General features: G+C 55.1%; 1 protein-coding gene across 1 annotated transcript in view; it reads left to right on the top strand.

The window, feature by feature from the left end:
• Positions 1-20,652, top strand: part of CSF1R (colony stimulating factor 1 receptor) — a 30,443-nt gene that overhangs the window by 6,343 nt on the left and 3,448 nt on the right. Inside the window, exons 4-16 of the mRNA XM_032395228.1 lie at positions 604-740; positions 1,401-1,560; positions 5,058-5,244; positions 7,848-7,963; positions 8,163-8,283; positions 8,375-8,562; positions 10,573-10,688; positions 15,875-16,001; positions 16,142-16,246; positions 16,729-16,839; positions 17,512-17,674; positions 19,803-19,894; positions 20,007-20,104. Of these exons, the coding sequence (XP_032251119.1) occupies positions 604-740; positions 1,401-1,560; positions 5,058-5,244; positions 7,848-7,963; positions 8,163-8,283; positions 8,375-8,562; positions 10,573-10,688; positions 15,875-16,001; positions 16,142-16,246; positions 16,729-16,839; positions 17,512-17,674; positions 19,803-19,894; positions 20,007-20,104 (1,721 nt within the window). The remainder of the gene's footprint in view (positions 1-603; positions 741-1,400; positions 1,561-5,057; positions 5,245-7,847; positions 7,964-8,162; positions 8,284-8,374; positions 8,563-10,572; positions 10,689-15,874; positions 16,002-16,141; positions 16,247-16,728; positions 16,840-17,511; positions 17,675-19,802; positions 19,895-20,006; positions 20,105-20,652) is intronic.

The raw sequence follows: 20,652 nt of genomic DNA, 5'->3' as shown, positions 1-20,652 counted from the left end.
CTGGGGAAGACTCATTCAGCTGACTGGTCACAGTAGGCTTCTCGGAGCGAAAGATCCGGAGGATGAAAGCGGCCGCCAGCTCACGGTGTGGGAGGAAAAGCACTCCGGGGTGGGGGGGGGGCCAGTGTGCAGTCTGTGTGGCGGGAAGGTGGTGTGGCTGCAGAGGGGGCATGAGCACGAGGCGGCAGGTGCTCAGGTGGTCAGCAACGGGCCGGGGCTTGCATCCCAAGAGTGATGGGAAGCCACTGGATATGGGCCCAGGAGCGCATGTGATCCAATCCACGTTCTCAAGAGCTCCCTCGGGCTGCTGCGAGGAGTCTGCCTCGTGTGGGGGCCAGAGGGGAAGCGGGGGCCTTCCAGGCGGCTGTTGCAGGCGCCCAGAGCAGAGAACAGGTTGAGACTGGGGAGAGGTGTGGTGACGAAGGGGAGTGGACTTCTCAGAGTCTGTTTCAAAGACACGACGTGCTGTCTGAGGCCTCCAGGCTGCCTCCCAGGATTTACGATGGGAGCGTGGTGGGGGCCCCAGCCGGTTTCTGGCCTGTGGCAGGGAGCCGAGTGACAGCTCAGGCCTGAGTGTTCATGGGTCGCTTCCCCTGGCCTCAGTCATCCCAGGGCCCCCGACCCTGATGCTGGAGCCCGCAGAGCTGGTACGGATTCAGGGAGAGACTGCCAAGATCGTGTGCTCAGCCAGGAACGTTGACGTTAACTTTGACGTCTTCCTCCAACACGGAGACACCAAGGTCAGTCCATGGGGAGACAGCAGGGTGAAGGGTGCCCGACCTCCCAGAACACCAGGCCCCGCAGGGTGGAGCCCCAGCCCCGCTACCAGCTGGCTCTCTGGACTGAGGGCATGGCCCAGGCCCTAAGATCTCACTGCCCGTCAATAGCTGATTCAGAACCAGGACTTGGGCTCATGTCACTGATTCTTGTGGGGGGGGGAGAGGTGGTACTCTACCCCCTTGACCCATGACCTTTGTCCCAGCCTGTAGATAAGAGCCAGAGGTCAGTTCACTTCTGACTTAGCAAGGGGTTCCTTGGCCACCTCGAAGCCCAACAATATAAAAGCTATTTCAGAAAGACTAGGAGAGAGGGAAGCAGGGGGAGTATCCCCAAAAGGGAATGGCATTGGGCTGCTTCTAAGAGCTCCTTCCTGCACCACTGTGCCCTACTATTTGCTGGCCACAACCCTACCCCCATTTACATGCAATAGCTCACTGTTCTTCGCTACAACCCTAGGAGCGTGGGCTGGTGTTAGTCCCATTTTACAGATGAGGACACTGAGTTCAGTCCCTTGCCCAAGGAAAGGCAGATAGTAATCTTTAAAGGCTGACGATTTGAACCCAGAGTTTTCTCATCCCTAAACAACATTGGTCTCCCATTTTCATTCCTTCTGGCTACAGCTCACAATCCCTCAACAATCCGACTTCCAAGGCAACCAGTACCAAAAAGTCCTGGCCCTCGAGCTCGATCACGTAAGCTTCCAAGATGCCGGCAACTACTCCTGCGTGGCCACCAATGTCCGAGGCATCAACTCCACCTCCATGGTCTTCCGGGTGGTAGGTGAGCGTCAGGGCGACGGGGGAGGGTTGCCAGGGATCCCAGGGCAAGCGAGTGTGTGAGAGGATTGGGAAGGAGTGAGCTGATGGCGGACACTGAGGAGACACTGTTAAGAACACCTGCACGAGCTTCCCCTTATCCTGGGCCTGGCGAGGGAGCCCCACCGCTGGGACCCCTCCCAGATCCTTCCCCAGAATCCTTCACTCCCTTCCTGGGGCTCCTACAGTGCATTACTGCATTTTGTTTTGTGACTGGCGTCCAGGAGCTCCCTATTAGACTGCTGTTCACGCCTTCATTCATCCCTCCATGCCTGCAACACCCATGTCACACGGACACAAGAGCAGACGATGCTCACCCAGGGAGATTATGCAGGAGGCACGGGGTGTCCTGGGAACATCAAGGGGGGCCCCCCAACCCTGGCTTGGACAAAGTGGCCTAAGCTAAGCCCCAAAGAATGGAGGTAGGTTAGCGCGGCAGAAGGATGGGAAAGGAAGGGCAACAGCACAGCTTGTGGACAGCCCAAAGGGAAAGAGAGCAGAGAGCGTCTGAGACGTGGAGAGAAGCTGGCAATGGCAGGGATGTGAGTGGTGTGACAAGGGGCCAGAGAGAAGCAGGGGTGGAGGCAGCATCCAGACGGTAAAACGGGCGGGTGGCTTGCAGCCTATCCTGTTGGGAAGTCATTGAGAGTTTAAGAGAGAGTGACGGGAGCAGAGTGCGTGGAGGGGTACATCGTGGTGGCAGCACCCCAGCCTGGCTCCGCCAATGACTAGCACGTTACTTAACTGCAAGACGGGGATACTGACAGTACTAGCGGTCGCTGTCTCATGGGATTGTTGTGAGAGTTCAGTGAATCTATCATCTACCTACCTACCTACCTACCTACCCACTCTGGCTGCCTGAGTGTGCACAGGAGACGTCATCTGAAAGGCCAGTCCGATGCCCTGTGCATTGGATGGGAGATCCGAGGCTGGACAGGCTAAGTGGGAATTTCTCACGGTCAAGACAGGCTGAGTGATTTCGGTCTGGCCACGCCTCGTGTGCTCAATGTTAGGGGAGGCAGAGGGGCGTCGGGGAGAGCACGCGTGCACCTCACCCCCGGAGAGCAGCCGCACTGCTCGAGGCTCGCGGTCACCGTGAGCTCCGCGGGGGGGGCCCCGTCCTGCGCCGGGAGCTGTGCGGGGTGAAGGAGGAGAGGAGCACATCAAGTTGTCCCCCAGTGGTGGGGTCCTAGTGCGCGGGTATGGCAGTCACTCGGTGTGTGCGTCCGTGCGCGCTCCTGGTCAGACACTGCTCTGGAGGCCAAGGACGCAGCTGCAAACATGGAGGCCCCTGCGCACGGGAAGCTGGCGCTCCAGCTGGGGAAAGACAAGCAATGAGCGACATAAATTCTGGAAACCAAATCAGTTCTATAGGGTTTGCTGTTTAAGATAGGGTGTCCTCAAGGAAGGTCTCACTGGTCAGCTGCCATGTGAGCCATGGCTTGAAGCTGGCGAAGGGGTCCACGCAGGTGCACGGCAGCACAGAGCTCCGGGCAGAGGGCGAGCGGGACTGTGCTCGCCACGTGCAAGGAACAAGTCAGCCAGCGTGGCCGGGGGCGGGGGGGGGCTCCGGAGGAAGAGTGGTACACGGGGAGGTCAGAGAGGTGAGCAGGAGAGGTGGCAGATTCCCCAGGGCCCTGGAAGCCAATGTAAGGACTTGGGTCTTTTCCCCTTGAGAGAGATGGGGTGCCATTGGAAAGTCTGAGTAAAGGAGTGTGACACCATCTGACTGGCATGTAATAAGATTTAACATGGCTTTCTGGTGCTGTGTGGAGGGTAGAAGCAGGGGGACAAGGTAGGAGGCTACAGCGATTGTCCAAGCTAGAGGTGACGATGGCTTGATTAGGGTGGTGGTGGTGGAGGTGGTGGGAGAATGGATGGAGGCTGGATAGACAGATAGAGGGCGAGAGAGAGAAGAGGACAAAAGCCTTGCCCTAAAAGCTCACAGATTGGTTGGACAGAGAGGATGGTTACCCAAAGGGAGAAGCAGATGCAGGAAGTAGTATGGATGTGGTGCCTAATGAATGTGTAGACTATAAGGGCTGCAGGAGTCCAGGGAGGGAGAGCTCCCTGTGGCCTGGCCTGTGGGTAGATACCCCCTGATAGGGATGAACCTTGAAGGATGAGAAGGATTTAAATAGAAAAGAGGAAGAGGACACATGGCTCCTGGTGGAGGAAAGGCCTTGAACAAAACCTCCAATGTAGGAATGACTGTGGTGTGTTGGTGTGTTCAGGGGATGTTAGGAGACCCAGATGGGTGGAGTAGTGTGTGTGTGTGTGTGTGTGTGTGTGTGTGTGTGTGTGTGTAGGAAGAGGGGGCTGGCTAGATGGGCATAAGGAGGAGACTTGATTGTGGAGAGCCTTGAATGCCGCTCTGTATGGTGGAGACAATAGGGAGCCATAAGCTTTGGAGCAGGTATATCACAGGGTAGAAGAATAAATTTTAGATTTCATAGAATTGAGTAAGGAGAGGAACCCTTAGAGATCATATAATCCAGGGCTTTTTGCAAAGTCTTGGGGATTTAAGAAAGCATTTCAGGGGCTTCCATGAGAGGTATGGAGAGGCTGAGTGAATGGGGATTCCTGCCATAGCTCCTTTGCCTAAGATTCAACCAGAGCAACTGATTTTAATTCATGCAAGATTTAATTCGAAGAAACTAGTCAGGACTTTTTCAGGCATAGGTACAGAAATCAACTAGAGCTGGCCTAATCGCAAGAGGATTTTTATCGGCCTTATAGCTAAAAAGCTCATGGATATGAGCTTCGGGTAAATTGGATCTAGGTGTTCAGTTGATGTGGACAAGAACCTGTTGCTTCTCACCTCTACATCTCAGCTCCACATTTTTCTTGTGGACCCTTGCAGCATCAGGCTTGACAACCCCAGTGGATTTGGGGCTTCTCCTTTCCCAGAGCTCCAACAAAAATCATGGAAATAAGTGTCATAGGACCATGGGCTCATGTGCCTACCCCAAACCACTCACTGGTCCAAAGGGGACATACTACTTTGGCTGGCTGGCCTGGCTCACATGCCCCCCTTAGAGCTGGATGTGGAAGCTTCACTGCCTGAACTATTAGCAGGAGAAGGGGAAATGGGTAAGGGGGTCCAGAAAAAAAACAGCAGACTTTGATTTTTTGCCATTGAAAAAGTTTCAAAAAATTATAACAACACAAATATATTCAATCTCTTTGTTATATAAATAAGGATAGAGGTACCAAGGAGGAGAGGAATTTGTCCAGGTTCTCCTAGGGACTCAGCAAAGAGAAGAGTTTGGGATTCTGCGGGGCAGTGGTGGGAAGAGAGGTGTCTCAGGGTGAGTCTCGGTTAGGGGTGGGGGCTTTACACAGTAGGCACTCAGGAAGGCTCCAGCTGAATGCCTGACTCAATGGGTAGATCACCAAATGAGCAAACAAACGGAGACGTCTTTCCACTAATGCCCGATCTGTATGTGTTCTGCTTTCCAGAGAGTGCCTACTTGAACTTGACCTCTGAACAGAACCTCCTGCAGGAGGTGACCGTGGGTGAGAAGGTCAATCTCCAAGTCAAGGTGGAGGCCTACCCGGGCCTGCAAGGTTTTAACTGGACCTACCTGGGACCTTTCTCTGACCACCAGCCCAAGCTCAATTTTGTCATGATGAAGGACACATACAGGTACAGCCTATCAGCTCCCATCTGGAGAGCCCCATAACCAGAAGGGAAATGCTTCAGCCAGGAGGCAGGACACTGACTGGGTCATGTCTCAACCTTGCTGGTGACCTGGAGTAAATCCCTTCCCCTTTCTGGGTCTCAATTTCCCTGACTATAGAACCTCAATATCAGTCATCCGTGTTTGAGACGTCGACAAAACTGGCTTGCCCCTCTGTCCCACATCCTGGGGAAATCCAACGCCCTCCTCAAGAGTTCTACCATTTCTTGGGACGTGCATTCTCATGCTCACTCAAGAGCCCTTAATCCCATTCAATCTCTTCTTTCATGGCCAATCCAAATGTAGAAGACATGCTCCATGATTTCTACTCCTAGATACACTCCTAATAATGATGGCACAGGGAATCTGCCACATACCCGGGTTTGGGGGATAGAGAGAATTAACATCACACGATCACAGATACATCAAAAGTTCTTTAAAGGCCTGTGGTCACCCACCCCTGAGAATTTCTCACTCATTCTTCTCCACAGACTCAAAATGCTTTTCATAAAGTGCCATCTGACTCTATCTCCTCGTTCCTCCCTTCTCTCCACTTCCAGAATCTGGCTTATCTCACAGGCACAGCATGTTAGAAGTTTATTTCCTGTCTCCCTACGTCCTCAGAGTGTTACTTGCCCCTCCAAAGTGGCCTCACTTTGGTATTCTACTACATAAGAGAGTCTCCTCCACAGAAGGAACACCGATACCATGTGCTAAAACAATAGCTTCTTTACCCACTTGTGTTTGAACGAGAGCACAGCACTCAAGGACAGCAAGCTTGTGCTGTGCGTGCAACCCGTCCCCCTCCCACACTCTTGACAGACATCGCTAATCCCTGTTGAGCTCTTTCCTGTAGGGTCCGAATGCAGCCTGCGAGTCCTTCTTAACACAGTCTCCCAGCCAGTATTTTCATCATCACTGACTCAGGAGAGGAGACGTGTTTGCCGTTATTTGGGGATTTGCTAGATACTTGCTAGGTAATCCCTTAGCCATCTTCCAACTCCAGAACTCTCTGGGGTTCTCTTCCTACCTCCTGAAGCCCAGACCTCATGAATGCCTGGCCTCCAGCTTGCCAATTGTCAGAATCAAAACAGAACAAAATGTTCAACAGCACAAAAATGTTTCCTTGTCCTCATTTTTCTCCTCCCAGTTCCCTTCTCATCTATTCTGGTCAGGATTTCTAGCTTCCCCTTGTCTAAAGCAGAAGTTCTGAATCTGGAGTCTATAGACCCCTGGGAGGGGGGTTGGTCCATGGACAGGTTTCAGGGGTCCATATGCAACAGGGACATTGCAGAAAGAAATCATGGAGATCCCCCAAAACACAGTAGTGTGGGGCCATTCGGCACAGGGCAGATAAGCCTGGGCACCAAACAGCCACCAAATTTAGCTCATGTGATGGGTGTGTTCATAATGGTGACATTGAGTCATGCAAAAAAGTTTAATTCTTTCCACTTAAGAGGTAGATGTGTAGAGGGGTTCTGTATGCCAAAGGTCCAGCTGAATGAGATTGCCCTTTGAATACCATGGGTATTAGTTTGGTATAATTTATAATTATATGCTATAATCTATTTTTAAAAAAAACTTATTTATTACCTAAACCATACATGTCCATTATGGACAAATGCTAAAATAGAGCTTAAGAAAAGAAAAAAACGAAAAATTACCTGGAATCAGCTGAGGATAATTTATGTTGTCCACATCTGCCTCCGGGTCTTTTCTGTAACAGAGGTCACCGTTAAACTGAGTAGCTACAATGAGTTGGGCTCTGTGTCAATCACCCTGAATGTATGCCCCTTTAATCTTAAGGCCAAGCCTGTGAATTAATACCATCGGTGTTACCCTCATAGAAAAGGAAGCAAAGATCAGAGAAGTTAAGTACTTGTCTAAGATCACACAGCTAAGACAGCACGAGAACTTGAACCCTGGTTTCTGTAGCCCCATGGCTACGTCTTGCCTCTCATCCCTCTCACAGTCCCTCCTGGCAGGGTTGGTGCTTTAGGAACTGCAGCTAACCTGGGTGCTGGTGTTTTGAGCAGGGACTGCTTAGCCCAGTGACAATGGTGAAAGTAGGTACATACAGTGGGAGCTTGTGATGTGCCTCCCAGTGTTAGCACTTCACAGACATCATTTCTATTAAACCTCGGAACAAAACCACTTTACAAATGAGAGGAGCAGGGATGCTGGGGTGGCTCAGTCGGTTAAATGTCTGCCTTCGGCTCAGGTCATGATCTTAGGATCCTGGGATCGAGCCCTGCGTCGGGCTCCTGGCTAAGTGGGGAGTCTGCTTCTCCTTCTGCCTGCCGCTCCCCCTGCTTGTGCTCACTCTCTCTCTGACAAATGAATAAATAGAATCTTAAAAAATGAGAGAAGCAATTAAGGAAATTGGGTTGGTGGTTTCCCATGTCTTAATGGCACTCAGCCTGGGTCCCTGGCTCAGCCAAGGCCTTTGCATCCTGGACACTTTACCAAAAATAAAACAAAGCCCTTTCAGAAGGTTGTCTGAGCCCACTGTCTTGCAGGGCCGTACGAGGACTGGGTTCATGCCAGACGGCTTGCCCCTCTTGTGCAGGTACACGTCTATCCTCTCCCTGCCTCGCCTGAAGCCCTCGGAGGCCGGTCGCTACTCCTTCCTGGCCAGAAACACTGGAGGCGAGCATTCTCTGACCTTTGAGCTCACGCTGCGCTGTGAGTGATGGGGCAGGTGGGCGGGCAGGGGGTCGGGGGGGTGCAGTACTGGGGACTAAGGTGCCTGGGGCTGCCTGTATGTCCCTGAGGCTGGCGGATGGGCAATGGAGGGAAAGCAGCTCAGTGCAGGGTGGTCAGACAGGGACTTGGGGCCTCTGGGGCTGATCCCTCCTTCTTCCACCCCTCTTTTACTCCTCAGACCCCCCAGAGGTAAGGGTCACGTGGACCGTCATCAATGGCTCTGACGCCCTGCTCTGTGAGGCCTCCGGGTACCCCCAGCCCAATGTGACATGGCTGGAGTGCAGGAGCCACATAGACAGGTAGGTGGCTCTACTCACCTTCTCCACCCTAGGCTGAGGGGCCGAACGGTGGGGCGTCCTGAAACTCTAAGCCACACTCTGCTCTTCCCAGGTGTGATGAGGCCCAAGAGCTGGTTCTAGAGGACTCACACTCGGAGGTGCTGAGCCGGGAGCCCTTCCACAAGGTGATCGTCCATAGCCTGCGGGCCATGGGGACCTTGGAGCACAACCGGACTTACGAGTGCCGGGCCCTCAACAGCGTGGGGAACAGCTCCCAGGCCTTCAGGCCCATCTCTATAGGTGAGCCTTCGCCCCTCCCGGGCCAGGGTGGGAGGTGGGCCCAGGAAACTGCCCCAGCCCCAGGGAGCCTGGCAGCCAGGGCCTAAGTGCCAGAGTGGAGCAGATCCCAGCCATACCGAGTTCCACCTCTCTGGGTCCAGCTGCAGCCGCCTCCCGACCAAAGGTCTCCTGAAGAGGCCAGGTGGAGGAGTCTAGGACCCATGGGACTAGAAGCAGGGAGGAGAGGAGCAGAGGGAGAAAGCAGCCTGAAGCATGGCTTCATCTGGCCCCTCTGCTCTTACTCCGGCATTCGAACTCCCCCGTGAACGCACAAGTATGTATTTGGCATGAGCTGCGTGCCGGGCGCTCACTCAGTGCAGGGGAGCACTGCGTCCATGGAGCTTGGAGCCTGGGGGGAGAGACAGGCCAACCGTCCCGCAGGGTCAGCCCCGACAGCCTCCTCCATCCCTCTCGGACTCTCTTCCCTCCAGAGACACGGTCCTATCCATTCGGGGCCACTGTCCCCGGGCGGGGCTGATGGCCAGCCCCGGGCACTGACTCGGGCTGCGTCCGTTCAGAGGAAGGCGTGCCTTGCCTGTGTGGCACAAAGACTCCAGCTGCCTGAGTGGGAGAGGCCCACAGCTGCGGGGACCCACAGCACCTTCCAGCAACCGGGACTCAGCACCACTGTGTGCCAGGCCCTGGCCAGACTCTCTGGGCAGGCAGCACCGAGTGGGAGCCTCTGCCTGGCTCTGAGGCGGCCCCGCAGGGGCCTCGGAGCAGCTGAGACCAGGGCCAGACCCCACACGCAGCCGCCTGTGGCAGCCTGTCTCAGGGCCGGGGGTCCGATATTAAACATGCCAAACGGATGTTTCACTGAGAGCTTACCCTGTGCCAGGCGCTGTGCCGAGCACCTTACAGTTGTTAGCTCAGGGAGCTCACACGGCCCTAGGAGGCTAGCACTATTTTCCTTCCCACTTGGGAGACGATGGACCGGAGGTTTAGGGAGAAGTCACACATTCGATGTCACACGCCTCCTAAGTGGCAGAGGTGAGATTTGGCCTCAGACCCACACTGTTGATCTGGGCAAGATGATGGACACTGTGTCCTTCCAACATATTGAAAGAAGTAAGGATATTGATCTGGAGGAGGAGACCCAGGGGCCATTAGTCAAGCTTTCTGACCCTCCGAAGGGCTGTGTGGTTCCAAGGGGCGCTCGGGAGAGCAGCGGGGAAATGCTGGGAGGGCAGATTTCAGCCTAACCTCTAGGTCTTTCTGTCTGAGCTGCCTGAAGGTGTAGGGGGTGAACGCCCATCACTGGGGTGTGTGTGGTGTGTGTGTGTGTGTGTGTGTGTGTGGTGTGCATCTGTGTGTGTGTGGTGTGCATCTGTGTGTGTGTGTGGTGTGCATCTGTGTGTGTGTGATGTGCATGTGTGTGTGTGTGTGTGGTGTGCATCTGTGTGTGTGGTGTGCATGTGTGTGTGTGTGTGGTGTGCATCTGTGTGTGTGTGGTGTGCATCTGTGTGTGTGTGGTGTGCATCCGTGTGTGTGTGTGTGTGTGGTGTGCATCTGTGTGTGTGTGTGGTGTGTATCTGTGTGTGTGGTGTGCATCCGTGTGTGTGTGTGGTGTGTATCTGTGTGTGTGTGGTGTGCATCTGTGTGTGTGTGTGTGAGCACAAGCCACAGCTGGGCACTGGCACGAGCCTCTGCTGCAGAGCGCCTCGCGTTGGCAGGAGGGGGCACTGCGTGACCTGAGGGGCTCCCCAGCGGCAGAGGCTGTGACTGCGGGCGGGGCTTGGGCTGGGCAAGAGCGGACCCGGAGGGGCTGTCCTCCCGGCCCCTGGCTGGGGGAGGGCCTATAGGAAGACTCTGAGGCTCTGGGGGCTTCCAGGTGAAGACTCTTGGTTCAGTCAACGGGCATTTATTGAGCACCTACTGTGTTCCAGACAATGCAGTGGCCTGATCTCAGTGGTGGCAGGAGGGCTCGGAGGCCCCGCTGCAGGCTCACTCCTCTGCCCCCCACCCTTGCAGGAGCCCACACGCAGCTCCCCGACGAGCCGCTCTTCACGCCCGTGTTGGTCACCTGCATGTCCATCACGGCCTTGTTGCTGCTGTTGCTCATGCTGCTTTTCTACAAGTACAAGCAGGTGAGCCTGGGCGGGGCGGGGGTGGGGGCGTCCAGGCACCTGAGCCAGCCCGACCCTGGCACGGGGCCACCCGGTTGCGAGGATCCACCCTGTAGCCCCCGAGAACCCACTCGTTCTGTCAGCCATTCAGCCAACAGCTCTTTAGTGGGCACCAACTGTATGCCAACGTGAGCGGCTGGGCGCTGAGTGAGCCAGAACTCGGAGGATCTGAGGCTCTCCCCCTTGTGGGGCTCACTGTCTAGAGCAGCGATGGTTGCAAAAAAGTGAGGGTGCGGATTACAGAGCAAAAGATGCAGTGGGGAGAGGGATGGGGTGTTCCGGAGAGCGTGAACATGGGGTCCTGTCCCCGCGGGGGAGGGGGATGCAAGCACACAGAGAGGGCATCACGGGGCCAGGCCTGTGTCTCACGCCAGGCGGTGGGCGGTCTAGTGGAGGAGGAAGGCTTGACCATCATCATCCTCTTCATTAGTTATTATTCATTGAAGCTGCCATTGAGTTCTCAGTCAGCTTTAGCAACTTAAGGGGCATTTTCCTGAAGCCTGTTACTCACATCCTCTTGTTGAATGCCCGCAACGATCACGGCATGTGGATAGCATCACTAACCCCATTTTACAGAGCTGGAGGCTGAGATTCTGAGAGGGGGAGGCAGCTGCCCTTGCCTACAGCTGGTCAGTGGCAGAGGCTGGGTTTTAAGAAGCCATGTTTTTAGCCATTATGTGAAACACTGAATCATCCGATCTTACCCTCATGACAACCTGGAAGCAGGGACTGAAGCAGTCAGTATTTTACAGTAAGGAAACTGAGGGCTGGCAAGGGTGAAGAACCTGCCCAAGGATCCCAGGTGCCTCCCACGTGACAGCCTGAGGCCTCTGCCACCTGCCTAGCTGCCTTCCTACACAAAAGATGGAGTCCATTGTCCCTGGTGGGGAAGGGAGCCTGCTTGGAGAAGGTGGTAGGCATGGAGGGGACAGATCTTAGAGAATGGGGGGTGCAGCAAAGGGAGACAAGACTCAGGGAAATAGTATCTCTGGGGGAGAGGGTAATGTGAACAAAGGGGAGGCGGGGTGGGGGGAGACCAAGGCAAGTTCCAGAAATATTGATGTTTGGAAGAGGAGGCAGATTGGGGGTCCAAGGAGTTGGGCCCCATCCTGTAGGCTCAGAGCCATCAGGAGGTTCAAACAAGGGAGCAATGTGATTTAGGGGTGAATAGCCCACCTTGTGGGTCTCCTCTGCATCTTCTCTTCTGCACCCCTGCCTTAGGGGTTTTAGTATCAGAAGAGGACTTAGACAGTGTGGATGGGATGTGGGGGCCCCTGGGGCAGCTCTCATGCTCATGCCAGCACCCAAAAGAGGCAGCTCTGAATGCAGCCTCCAAGAAACGAAGGTCCTAGGTCAAGACTTCAGGGATCTGGGTCCAGCTCCAAAACTGTTTTGCCATGTGACCTTGGCTGACTCACTGCCCACTCTGATCCTCAGTTTCCCCACCTGTACCATGGGACTGGTCACAGTCTTCCTCCTCTGACATTCCACAAGCCTATGGATAGTCTGGTTTAAGAGCCAGGGGTTGGGAGTTGGACAGATGAGGCTCCTGCCTCTGCCAGTCTCCAGCTATTGTAACTCTGGGGAAGTTGGGGCTGTCTCTGTCTCTGTTTCTCCATCTGTGAAATGGGTTTAATAATGGTGGCCACCCCACCAGGCTGTCGTGAGGATTCAATGACAGACCGCATGGAGGGGATTTAGCAGGGTGCTCTCCACAGACAGCGCTCAGGACGGACCCTGCACGCCTTTGCCCTAGGAAGAAGCTGACTGGGGAACCTGAGTTAGCTCATGCATCTTGGGATTGTAGGAGTGTCTGAGGTTGGGCATCTCCTTGACTACATACCCACAGTGGTTGTCGGGCCTTGCTCACCCACCTCTATGGACAGGCCTTAACTCATTCTTGTGAGTTCCTTCTCTGAGCAGCTCTGACTATTGCAAGCTTCTTCCTTTTACAGAGCTGAAAATTGCCTCCCAGTCAGTGCCCCACAGAGCTGCCTCCTCAGCCCAGAGGCTCTGCAGAGATTCCAGAGAAGGCCCAGTTCCCTCTCCAGCCCCTCTACCTTTAGATGCCCAGCCCCCTTGGCCAGTTTTGGTTTGGGGACACCTTACCTTCTCTGCATGGGACCATTTTTGGAACATGTGGTCCCAGCCACCTCATTTCCCATCCAGGAAATGTAACTGCCCCCTGAACCCATCCAAGGCCAAGAAAAGGAGGGCATCCCATGCGACAAGACCTTGAGGGGTCAAGATGGTCATGCCCTTGCCTCTGGGCCCTCTGTCCAATTCCCCTCTGCTTTGCCCCATGGGGTTCTGAGCTTTGCCTCTGCACTGGGGACTCTGCCTGGCCCGGCCTCACTGCCTGGGCCTGTGGTGAGGGGTGGCTCTGGCTGGGGGGAAGGGTCGGTTCTGCCTCAGGGCTGAGTCATCACCTTCCTGGCCCCCAGAGAGACCACAAGGGGGGCCAAAGGGGGGAGGAGAAAAGGGCAGGAGTCAGCAGGCTGGAAGGAGGAAGGACACAAGGAGGAAAGGATGAGATAGGGAGGCACGAAGGCTGGGATTCTGGAGTCAGAACTGAGCTCTGGGACCTGGAGGCCGACTGGGGCCAGGCGGGAGGGTCCCCAAGGTTTCCAGTGGGAAGTGTTGAGGTTGCTACCTTCCTAAGACAGAGAACATCCAGCAGCCTAGAACCATCAGGCCTAGATGGGGAGGGTCACAGGACTGGGATGTCTCCCTGCCCATCTCAGTCGCCAAGGGGAAGTTGGGGTGAGCCTGGGCCTGGGCCTGTTGTAAGGAGTGAGATGACTCATGCTGAGCGTGCGGCCCGGTGCCCTGCTCAGGGAGCACTCCTTCCTGTAGGGACAACTACTGCTACTGTTAGGAAACCTGGCCGAGCTGGCCTGTCCCAACTTCCCTGTAAGGGCTCTCCTTCAGAGGAGACCCCTCCAGGAAAAGCCCTGGGTAGCTTCAGAGGAGACCCCTCCAGGAAAAGCCCTGGGTAGCCAAGGTGGTACAGAAGCAGAGCTGCTGCCTGCCTTCCAGGATGGGGCAGGGATGCCCGAGGTGCAGGGGGAGGCGGGGGAGAGCTGCGTCTTCCTCCAGGTAGAGTCTGGGATTCAGAGACCTGAGATCCAGCCAGATGACCTCTTCTTCCTTTGACCGCCCCCCTCCCTTTCCCCAGTATCCCCTGTCTGGCTGGGGGCCGGGCGGCACTGGGGAGGGGGCTGACTCAGGCCCAGCTGCAGGGGCCAGAAGAAGGAGAAGTGGTGAGGAGAAAAAAACAGCTTTGGCCACAGAAACCCCTGGAGCTGGAAGTGGCTGGGGGAGGTCAAGGAACCCTCTCCTGGCTTTCTCTCCATGTTTAGGGTTGGGAAGGCACCCACACGCAGGGCTTGAATCCTGCATGACTCAGGAGCTTCCTCCTTTGGTCCCGCTTCAGACTCTTCCTCCCAAGCCACAGTTCGGATGTTCTTAAGTTTACCTGCAGCCTCCCTCCTGAATCAGAACCCGGAAGTTCTTCCTTATGTCTACCCGCAGTCTCCTCTCCCCAACTACCATCTGGAAAGTTCTTCCCTACGGCTCTCTGGAATCTTTTCTCTTAATCTGATGCAACTTAGAGCCACAGGCCGCCTCCCTCCCCCACACCCACTCTCATACCCGTTAGCTCCCCCAGGCTGGGTGTCCAGAGAAGGAGCCCAGCTGCTAAGCACAGCCCAGCTGGTCCCTGTCCCCTCAGGCTGACCGGAAAGAGCAGGACTGCTGACCCAAGGCCTCAGTGTCCTCCACCACCCAGGCCCAGCTTCCACTTTCCCCCTAAAGTCTGTCTTCCATCAGCGCTTCTCATGGGCACCCCCTGGCATGATGCCCCCAAGCAGCCGTCGCCCTGGGCAGGGAAGAGCCACGCATCTGCTTTCCTCCCTACATCTGGTTCTGCCCTCTCCCTCTCCTTTGACAACATAAATTTAGATGTATCCCTCACCTGCGTCACTCCCTCAAGGTCTTCTCAGTGCAGGTAGGAGGGAATCCACTCACCTATCCCAGCGCTCAAGACCTTCCTGTCTCTGGAACATCCCCACCTCCTTCAAGCCCCCCCGGGTAAACTTCCGGTCCCTCAGACCTGCCAGGACTTGGCCCACCCGAGGCCTCTGCATCTGCTCTTCACTGAGCCTGCAAAGAGCTTCCTCTGACAGTCATCTGGCCGGCTGTTCCTCACCTCCTCAGGGGCCTTCCCTGACTTACCTTCCCTTGTACCCGGCGCTCTCTAGTCCATCACCCTGCTTTGTTTTTTTCATGGCACTATAGGAAGATGTCCGACATAAGTATGTATTTGAGTTGAATGCCTGTCTTAGCCCCTTGCCTGGGGGCAGGGCCTTTATCTTCTTCAGTTCTGAATCAATGGTGTCTGGCACAAATAGGGATTTGGTGAAATATTTGGAAATATTATTCAGCCTTAAAAAGGAAAGAAATTCTGACACACAGATGGACCTTGAAGACATCAGGCTGAGTGAAATAAACCAGTCACAAAAGGACAAATACTGTATGATTCCAATTAAGTGAGGTACCTAGAGTCGTCAGATTCGAGAGATAAGTGGCCAGGGGTTCAGGGGAGGTAGGAATGGGGAGTCGCTTAATGAGTACGGAGTGTCAGTTTTGCAAGACAAAAAACATTCTGGAGACTGGTTGCACGACAGTGTGAATGAATACTTCTGAATGATATACTAAAAAATGGTTGAGATGGTAAATTTTCTGTTGTTATGTATCTTACCGCAATTAAAAATAAAACCAGACAGTATTTGGATGGGAGGATGGATGGATGGATAGGCCTCAAGGTCCCTCCCTCCTTCCTGGCTCAGGAATTACCAAGTTATCACGGCTGTCAGGGCTCTCAGAGGTGACCCTGTCCCCTGTCTTTCAATACACAGGTGGGGAAACCAAGGTTTGCGGAAGGGAAGGTCATATGGTGAGGCCAAGCCAGGCAAGGACAGGCCTTGGACGTGGGACAACCCAGTCCCTCTCACCACATCTCAGGCCACCCCTGCCTCCTCCCGCACGCCTTGGGACTGCCCAGACCCCTGCTCTCGGGGGTCAGGGATGAGATCCCAGATCTGCCTGCGGGGCGCTGATGTATGCTTCCTGCCCTCCCTCTGCAGAAGCCCAAGTACCAGGTGCGCTGGAAGATCATCGAGAGCTACGAGGGCAACAGTTACACCTTCATTGACCCCACCCAGCTGCCCTACAATGAGAAGTGGGAGTTCCCCCGAAACAACCTGCAGTTCGGTGAGATGCGATCCTAGCACCCACGTGGGACCGCAGGGAGCCTGTGGGCCCTTAGAGAAAGGGCTCTTAGTCACCCAGGGATCTAAGGAGACTCTGTGTGTGTGTGTGTGTGTGTGTGTGTGTGTGTGTGTGTGTGGCAGGGAAGACTCTCGGAGCCGGTGCCTTTGGGAAGGTGGTAGAGGCCACGGCCTTTGGTCTGGGCAAGGAAGATGCTGTTCTGAAGGTGGCTGTGAAGATGCTGAAGTGTAAGTGAGGGGAAGGGGCTGCGGGAATTGCAGGGAGCGGGGAGGAGGTGGTGTATGCTAGGGGACGGCCTGCCCTGTCATCACAAAAGGCACCACCCACATTTTTGGCCTGGGGTAGGACCTGGGGTTGGAGGCAAGGACTCTTGGCTTCTTCTGTGAGCTGCAGCCTCCCTTTAACTCCTGGGTGGGGAGGGGCTTCTGATGGAGCCCCAAAGAGGCTGGGGCACACAGAGGCCACCCTGGGCCATGGCCTGGCCACAGCTTGGTTTCCTGCCACTCGAAAGCAGCTCAGGGATGGGCCATCTCTCCTCTCTCCCTAACTCCCATCTGTGTGTCTGCATTTTTCCTTTTCCCTCTTTTGGTCACTGATCACTTTGGGGCACTGGGTGTGCCCCACTTGCTCTCTTGGGTGTCTCCTGTCTGTGTGGCTCTCTATGTCCTGCCCTCTCCCCATCTATGGGACCTGTGGCTCCATCTTCCAGCCACGGCTCACACGGACGAGAAGGAGGCCCTCATGTCGGAACTGAAGATCATGAGTCACCTAGGCCAACACGAAAACATAGTCAACCTTCTGGGAGCCTGCACTCACGGAGGTGAGGGGTCCTGGCGGGCACTGGGGCCCGTGGCCTTGGAGCCTCTTGGGTGTCTGAGGGCCCAGGGTCACCTCACTCCATCTTCTCCTCCCAATCCCCTCCAAGGGATGGTAGGATCTCTACCTCAGCATTCCTCAAATTCCTAGACCAGGTGCCTGGATTGGTCAGAAGCTCTTTATGACTGATAGTCAGTTCTATGAGCTCTGATCAGTGGTTCTCAGACCTGGGTGTGTGTCCGAGTCAGCCAGAGAGGGGGATAAGAGTGCAGATCTCTGGTTCCTGCTGCAGGGAGTCTGATTCTGGGGGCCTGGAGTGAAACTCCCACCCAAAGACACTTGGACACTCATGACAGGGTCCACAACGGTGCCCCAGGGCCTGTCGGGACTCCCAATCTGTCCCATCCTCTTCTATAGCAGCCTTGACCCATATGGAACCGCCATAGATTTCCTTTGAAAAAAAATTCTTTGGCTAGTTTTTTGAGATTCCTCTGTTTTAGACAGATGGGATTACTGAGGCACAGAAAGCAGAAAAAGCTGCCCATAGCCAGGCAGGATTAGAACTCAGGTTTCCTGAGTCCCATTCCAGGGGGCCGTGTTGCCCCACCCCATGTTCCTGTCCACATGGGGGAGTGGGCTAAGGAGTGCACTTACCCCACTCTCTTGGCTGCTCTAGGCCCTGTTCTGGTCATCACTGAGTACTGTTGCTATGGCGATCTGCTCAACTTTCTGCGAAGGAAGGCCGAGGCCATGCTGGGACCCAGCCTGAGTGTGGCCCAGGACCCCCAGGCAGGCGCTGGCTACAAGAACATCCACCTGGAGAAGAAATACGTCCGCAGGTAGGACCCTGGCGAAGGACAGGAAGGAGGCTGGGACTGGAGGAGGAGGGCCCTGGGTCTGTCCGTAAAGCTAACACAGGCTTGGTGGCTGTGTGGCCCTCACATTCCCATCTCTGCCATGGGAAGTAGTCACCCCCGCTTAGATGGGCCAACCCGGCTTTTCTACTACTTATTCCTATCATCCAACAAATATTTGGGCACCTACTATGTTCTAGGAATATGGAGGGCAAAGATGGGCAGCTCATAGTCTGGTGGAGATAGGCGTTAATGAAATCATCACTTTAATGTATGTAAAAGATAAACCAAGATCCATTCAGCGCTCTGGCCAGAGATGGGCAGATCTTGAGGGCAACTGCCCTATTTGTCCCATGCTGTCAGGGGCTCATGCTGTCAGGGGCTACACAGCACCCGGACAGAGTCTGCTGGTTGTTGGGGGAGAAGGGGCAAAACAGGGTGACCGTGGCCAGGCCCCTGATCTACTTGGGCCTCGGTTTCCCTGGGGTGAGCCACTGGGGGGGTTGAACCTCTGAGTCTTTCCTACTCTATCATTCTGTAATGATGTGATTCCTGGAAGCCACCCCGAGGCAGATGGATGAAGCCACATGGGGAATCAGAGAGAGGAAGTGGCCAGTTTCGTGTCACACATAAGTCAGGGGCAGAGGCGGAGCCCGTGCCAGAACTCTCTGCTCTCTTGACTCCTGGTCCAGTACTCACCTGAGCCTCACTGCTGTCCTGAAGTCTCGGTCCTGGGGCGTGTGGGGCCTCAGGGCCAGGCTGCTGAGACAGGATCAGAACGAGAAGGGTGTACTTGGGGCCCCTATCTCAGCCACTATCAGCTGCCAAGCCTGGGGAGGCAAAAGGGGAAGGAGGCCATTTCATTCCATCCAGTATCCCCGAATATGAGGGCTGGCAGGATCTGCTTCCTCTTCCTCTCTCTGCCGCCCCTCTGAGAGGGCAGCTCACACTGGGCCTCCTCAGGCTGGAACCTCAGGCTGGAACCTCAGGCCAAGTCAAATCAAAATGAGAACTGAAGTAAAGTACTAACTTCTTATCTTCAAATGTGCAGATGGGGTAAGGATTCAGTGAGGTGACTTCAAGGGCAAATGGCATGTGAACCAATCCTGCCAGTGGGTTCCCAGGCTACATTAATGGAAGTATAGTTTCTAAACCAAGGGAGGGGATGGTTTTGCCATGGTCAAAGCCTAAATAAGACACTCCCTTCTCTTTCTGGGAACACTAGATCTAGTATGGGCATTGTCAAGGTGCACGTCTCCATCACAGAGGGGGCAGGGGTGGGGTGGGGTGGCGGGGGGAGTGCAGAAATCATACCTAGCTGTAATATTAGAAGCAGTAGTGGCTATTCAATCTAGAGAAGTGCTTTCTCCAACTGTGACTCAAAGCGTGAGCTCATAGGCATCACCTGAAAGCTGTTAGAAATGCAGGAGCTCAGGCCACCAGACCTGCTGAGTAGAATCAGCATTTCAGTAAGACCCCCCAGGCGAATCATATGCTCTTGAATTAGTTTAAGAAGCACTCCTCTAGACCAGTGGCCTTTAGCCAGGCTGCACACTGGAATTGCCTGGAGAGATTGCAAAGTGCGAACGACTGGGTTTTGCCCCCTAATTTCTGAGGTGGTCCGGGCACAGGGAGAGTCGACAATTCCCCAGGTGGCTGAATGTGAAGCCAGCGGTGAGAACCACTGTCCAGACAGAGAAGGCTCAAAGATGGGGCCCTAGAATATGCTCAAATCCCTGTAGGGCTGTTACGGGGAAAGGGAGCCTCATTCTCTGTGGCCCTTGAGGGCAGAGCAAGGACCAGCTGGAGGAAAATCCCAGGGGCAGGTTGGCATTAGGAACAGAACTTAGGAATTAAGAACTTTCTAACAGGCAGAGAGCTGCCCAACGATAGAACAAATTGTAAGCTTCTTCCCTGGATGGCCATGCTGAGATCAATGATCACTCACACAGAATGCGGCCGGGGAATTCCCTGTCAGAAAGGGATGTTCGAGTGGACCTTGAGGTCCCCGTCCTTCCCTGCCGATTGGAGAGGCCATGGGGAGCTAGAGGTCAAGGCCTGAGCTGGGCAGTTTAGCAAGAGGGACTCACTCGCCCCCCAACCATTTATATAGGGACAGCGGCTTCTCCAGCCAGGGCGTAGACACCTATGTGGAGATGAGGCCTGTCTCTACTTCTTCTTCAAACGACTCGTTCTCTGAACAAGGTGAGGAGGTACTGGGTTGCAGGTGGGGGAGGGGCAGAGAGGGGCGACTGGGGGCTGGGCAGGGAGGGGCAGGGATGAGGTAGGGCTGCGCTGACGCCTCTTCCCACACCAGACCTGGACAAGGAGGATGGGCGACCACTGGAGTTGCGGGACCTGCTCCACTTCTCGAGCCAGGTGGCCCAGGGCATGGCCTTCCTTGCTTCCAAGAACGTGAGTTGTAAACTGGGTCTGAGTGTGGTCACCCAGGGGGGTGGGAGGCAGCTGAGCCCCGCCCCCCCCACGTGAGGCTGGATGACTGACGAAGGGGAGGAAAGGAGAGCATATGATGGAGCCAAGGAGGAGCCAGTGCCAGAGAGCAGGTGGGCAGCGGCCACATGGCCTCTAGGAGTGAGCAGGAGACACCTACGGCTGCGAGTTCCTCCACCACGGGACGGTGGGAGCCCAGGCCTGAGCAGACCCGTTTCCCTGGTGTGCAGCAGGCCGTGGAGGACCCCATGTCCAAGGACAGGCTTTATTCCTTCAGTTTTGGTCGACAGTGTGAACAAGACAACCATTGTGTCCTTTTGTGAAGTCCCCAGTCTCGTGGGGCTAATAAGGGAACCTCCCTGAGTTGTGAGGGTATGAGAAGACATGTGCAACACACTCAACCCACGAAGTTCCCAGCGAGTGGGAGCTGTGACCGTCCTCCTTAGAGCAGATTTGGGAGTCCAGAGTTTGATTGGTGGCTCAGCCATTTGCTGGGTGACTTTGAGCAACTA

Source organism: Phoca vitulina, unplaced genomic scaffold (genome assembly GCF_004348235.1).
Source record: "Phoca vitulina isolate PV1807 unplaced genomic scaffold, GSC_HSeal_1.0 scaffold83, whole genome shotgun sequence".
Taxonomy (NCBI): domain Eukaryota; kingdom Metazoa; phylum Chordata; class Mammalia; order Carnivora; family Phocidae; genus Phoca; species Phoca vitulina.
This window is presented reverse-complemented; position numbering and strand designations above follow the sequence as displayed.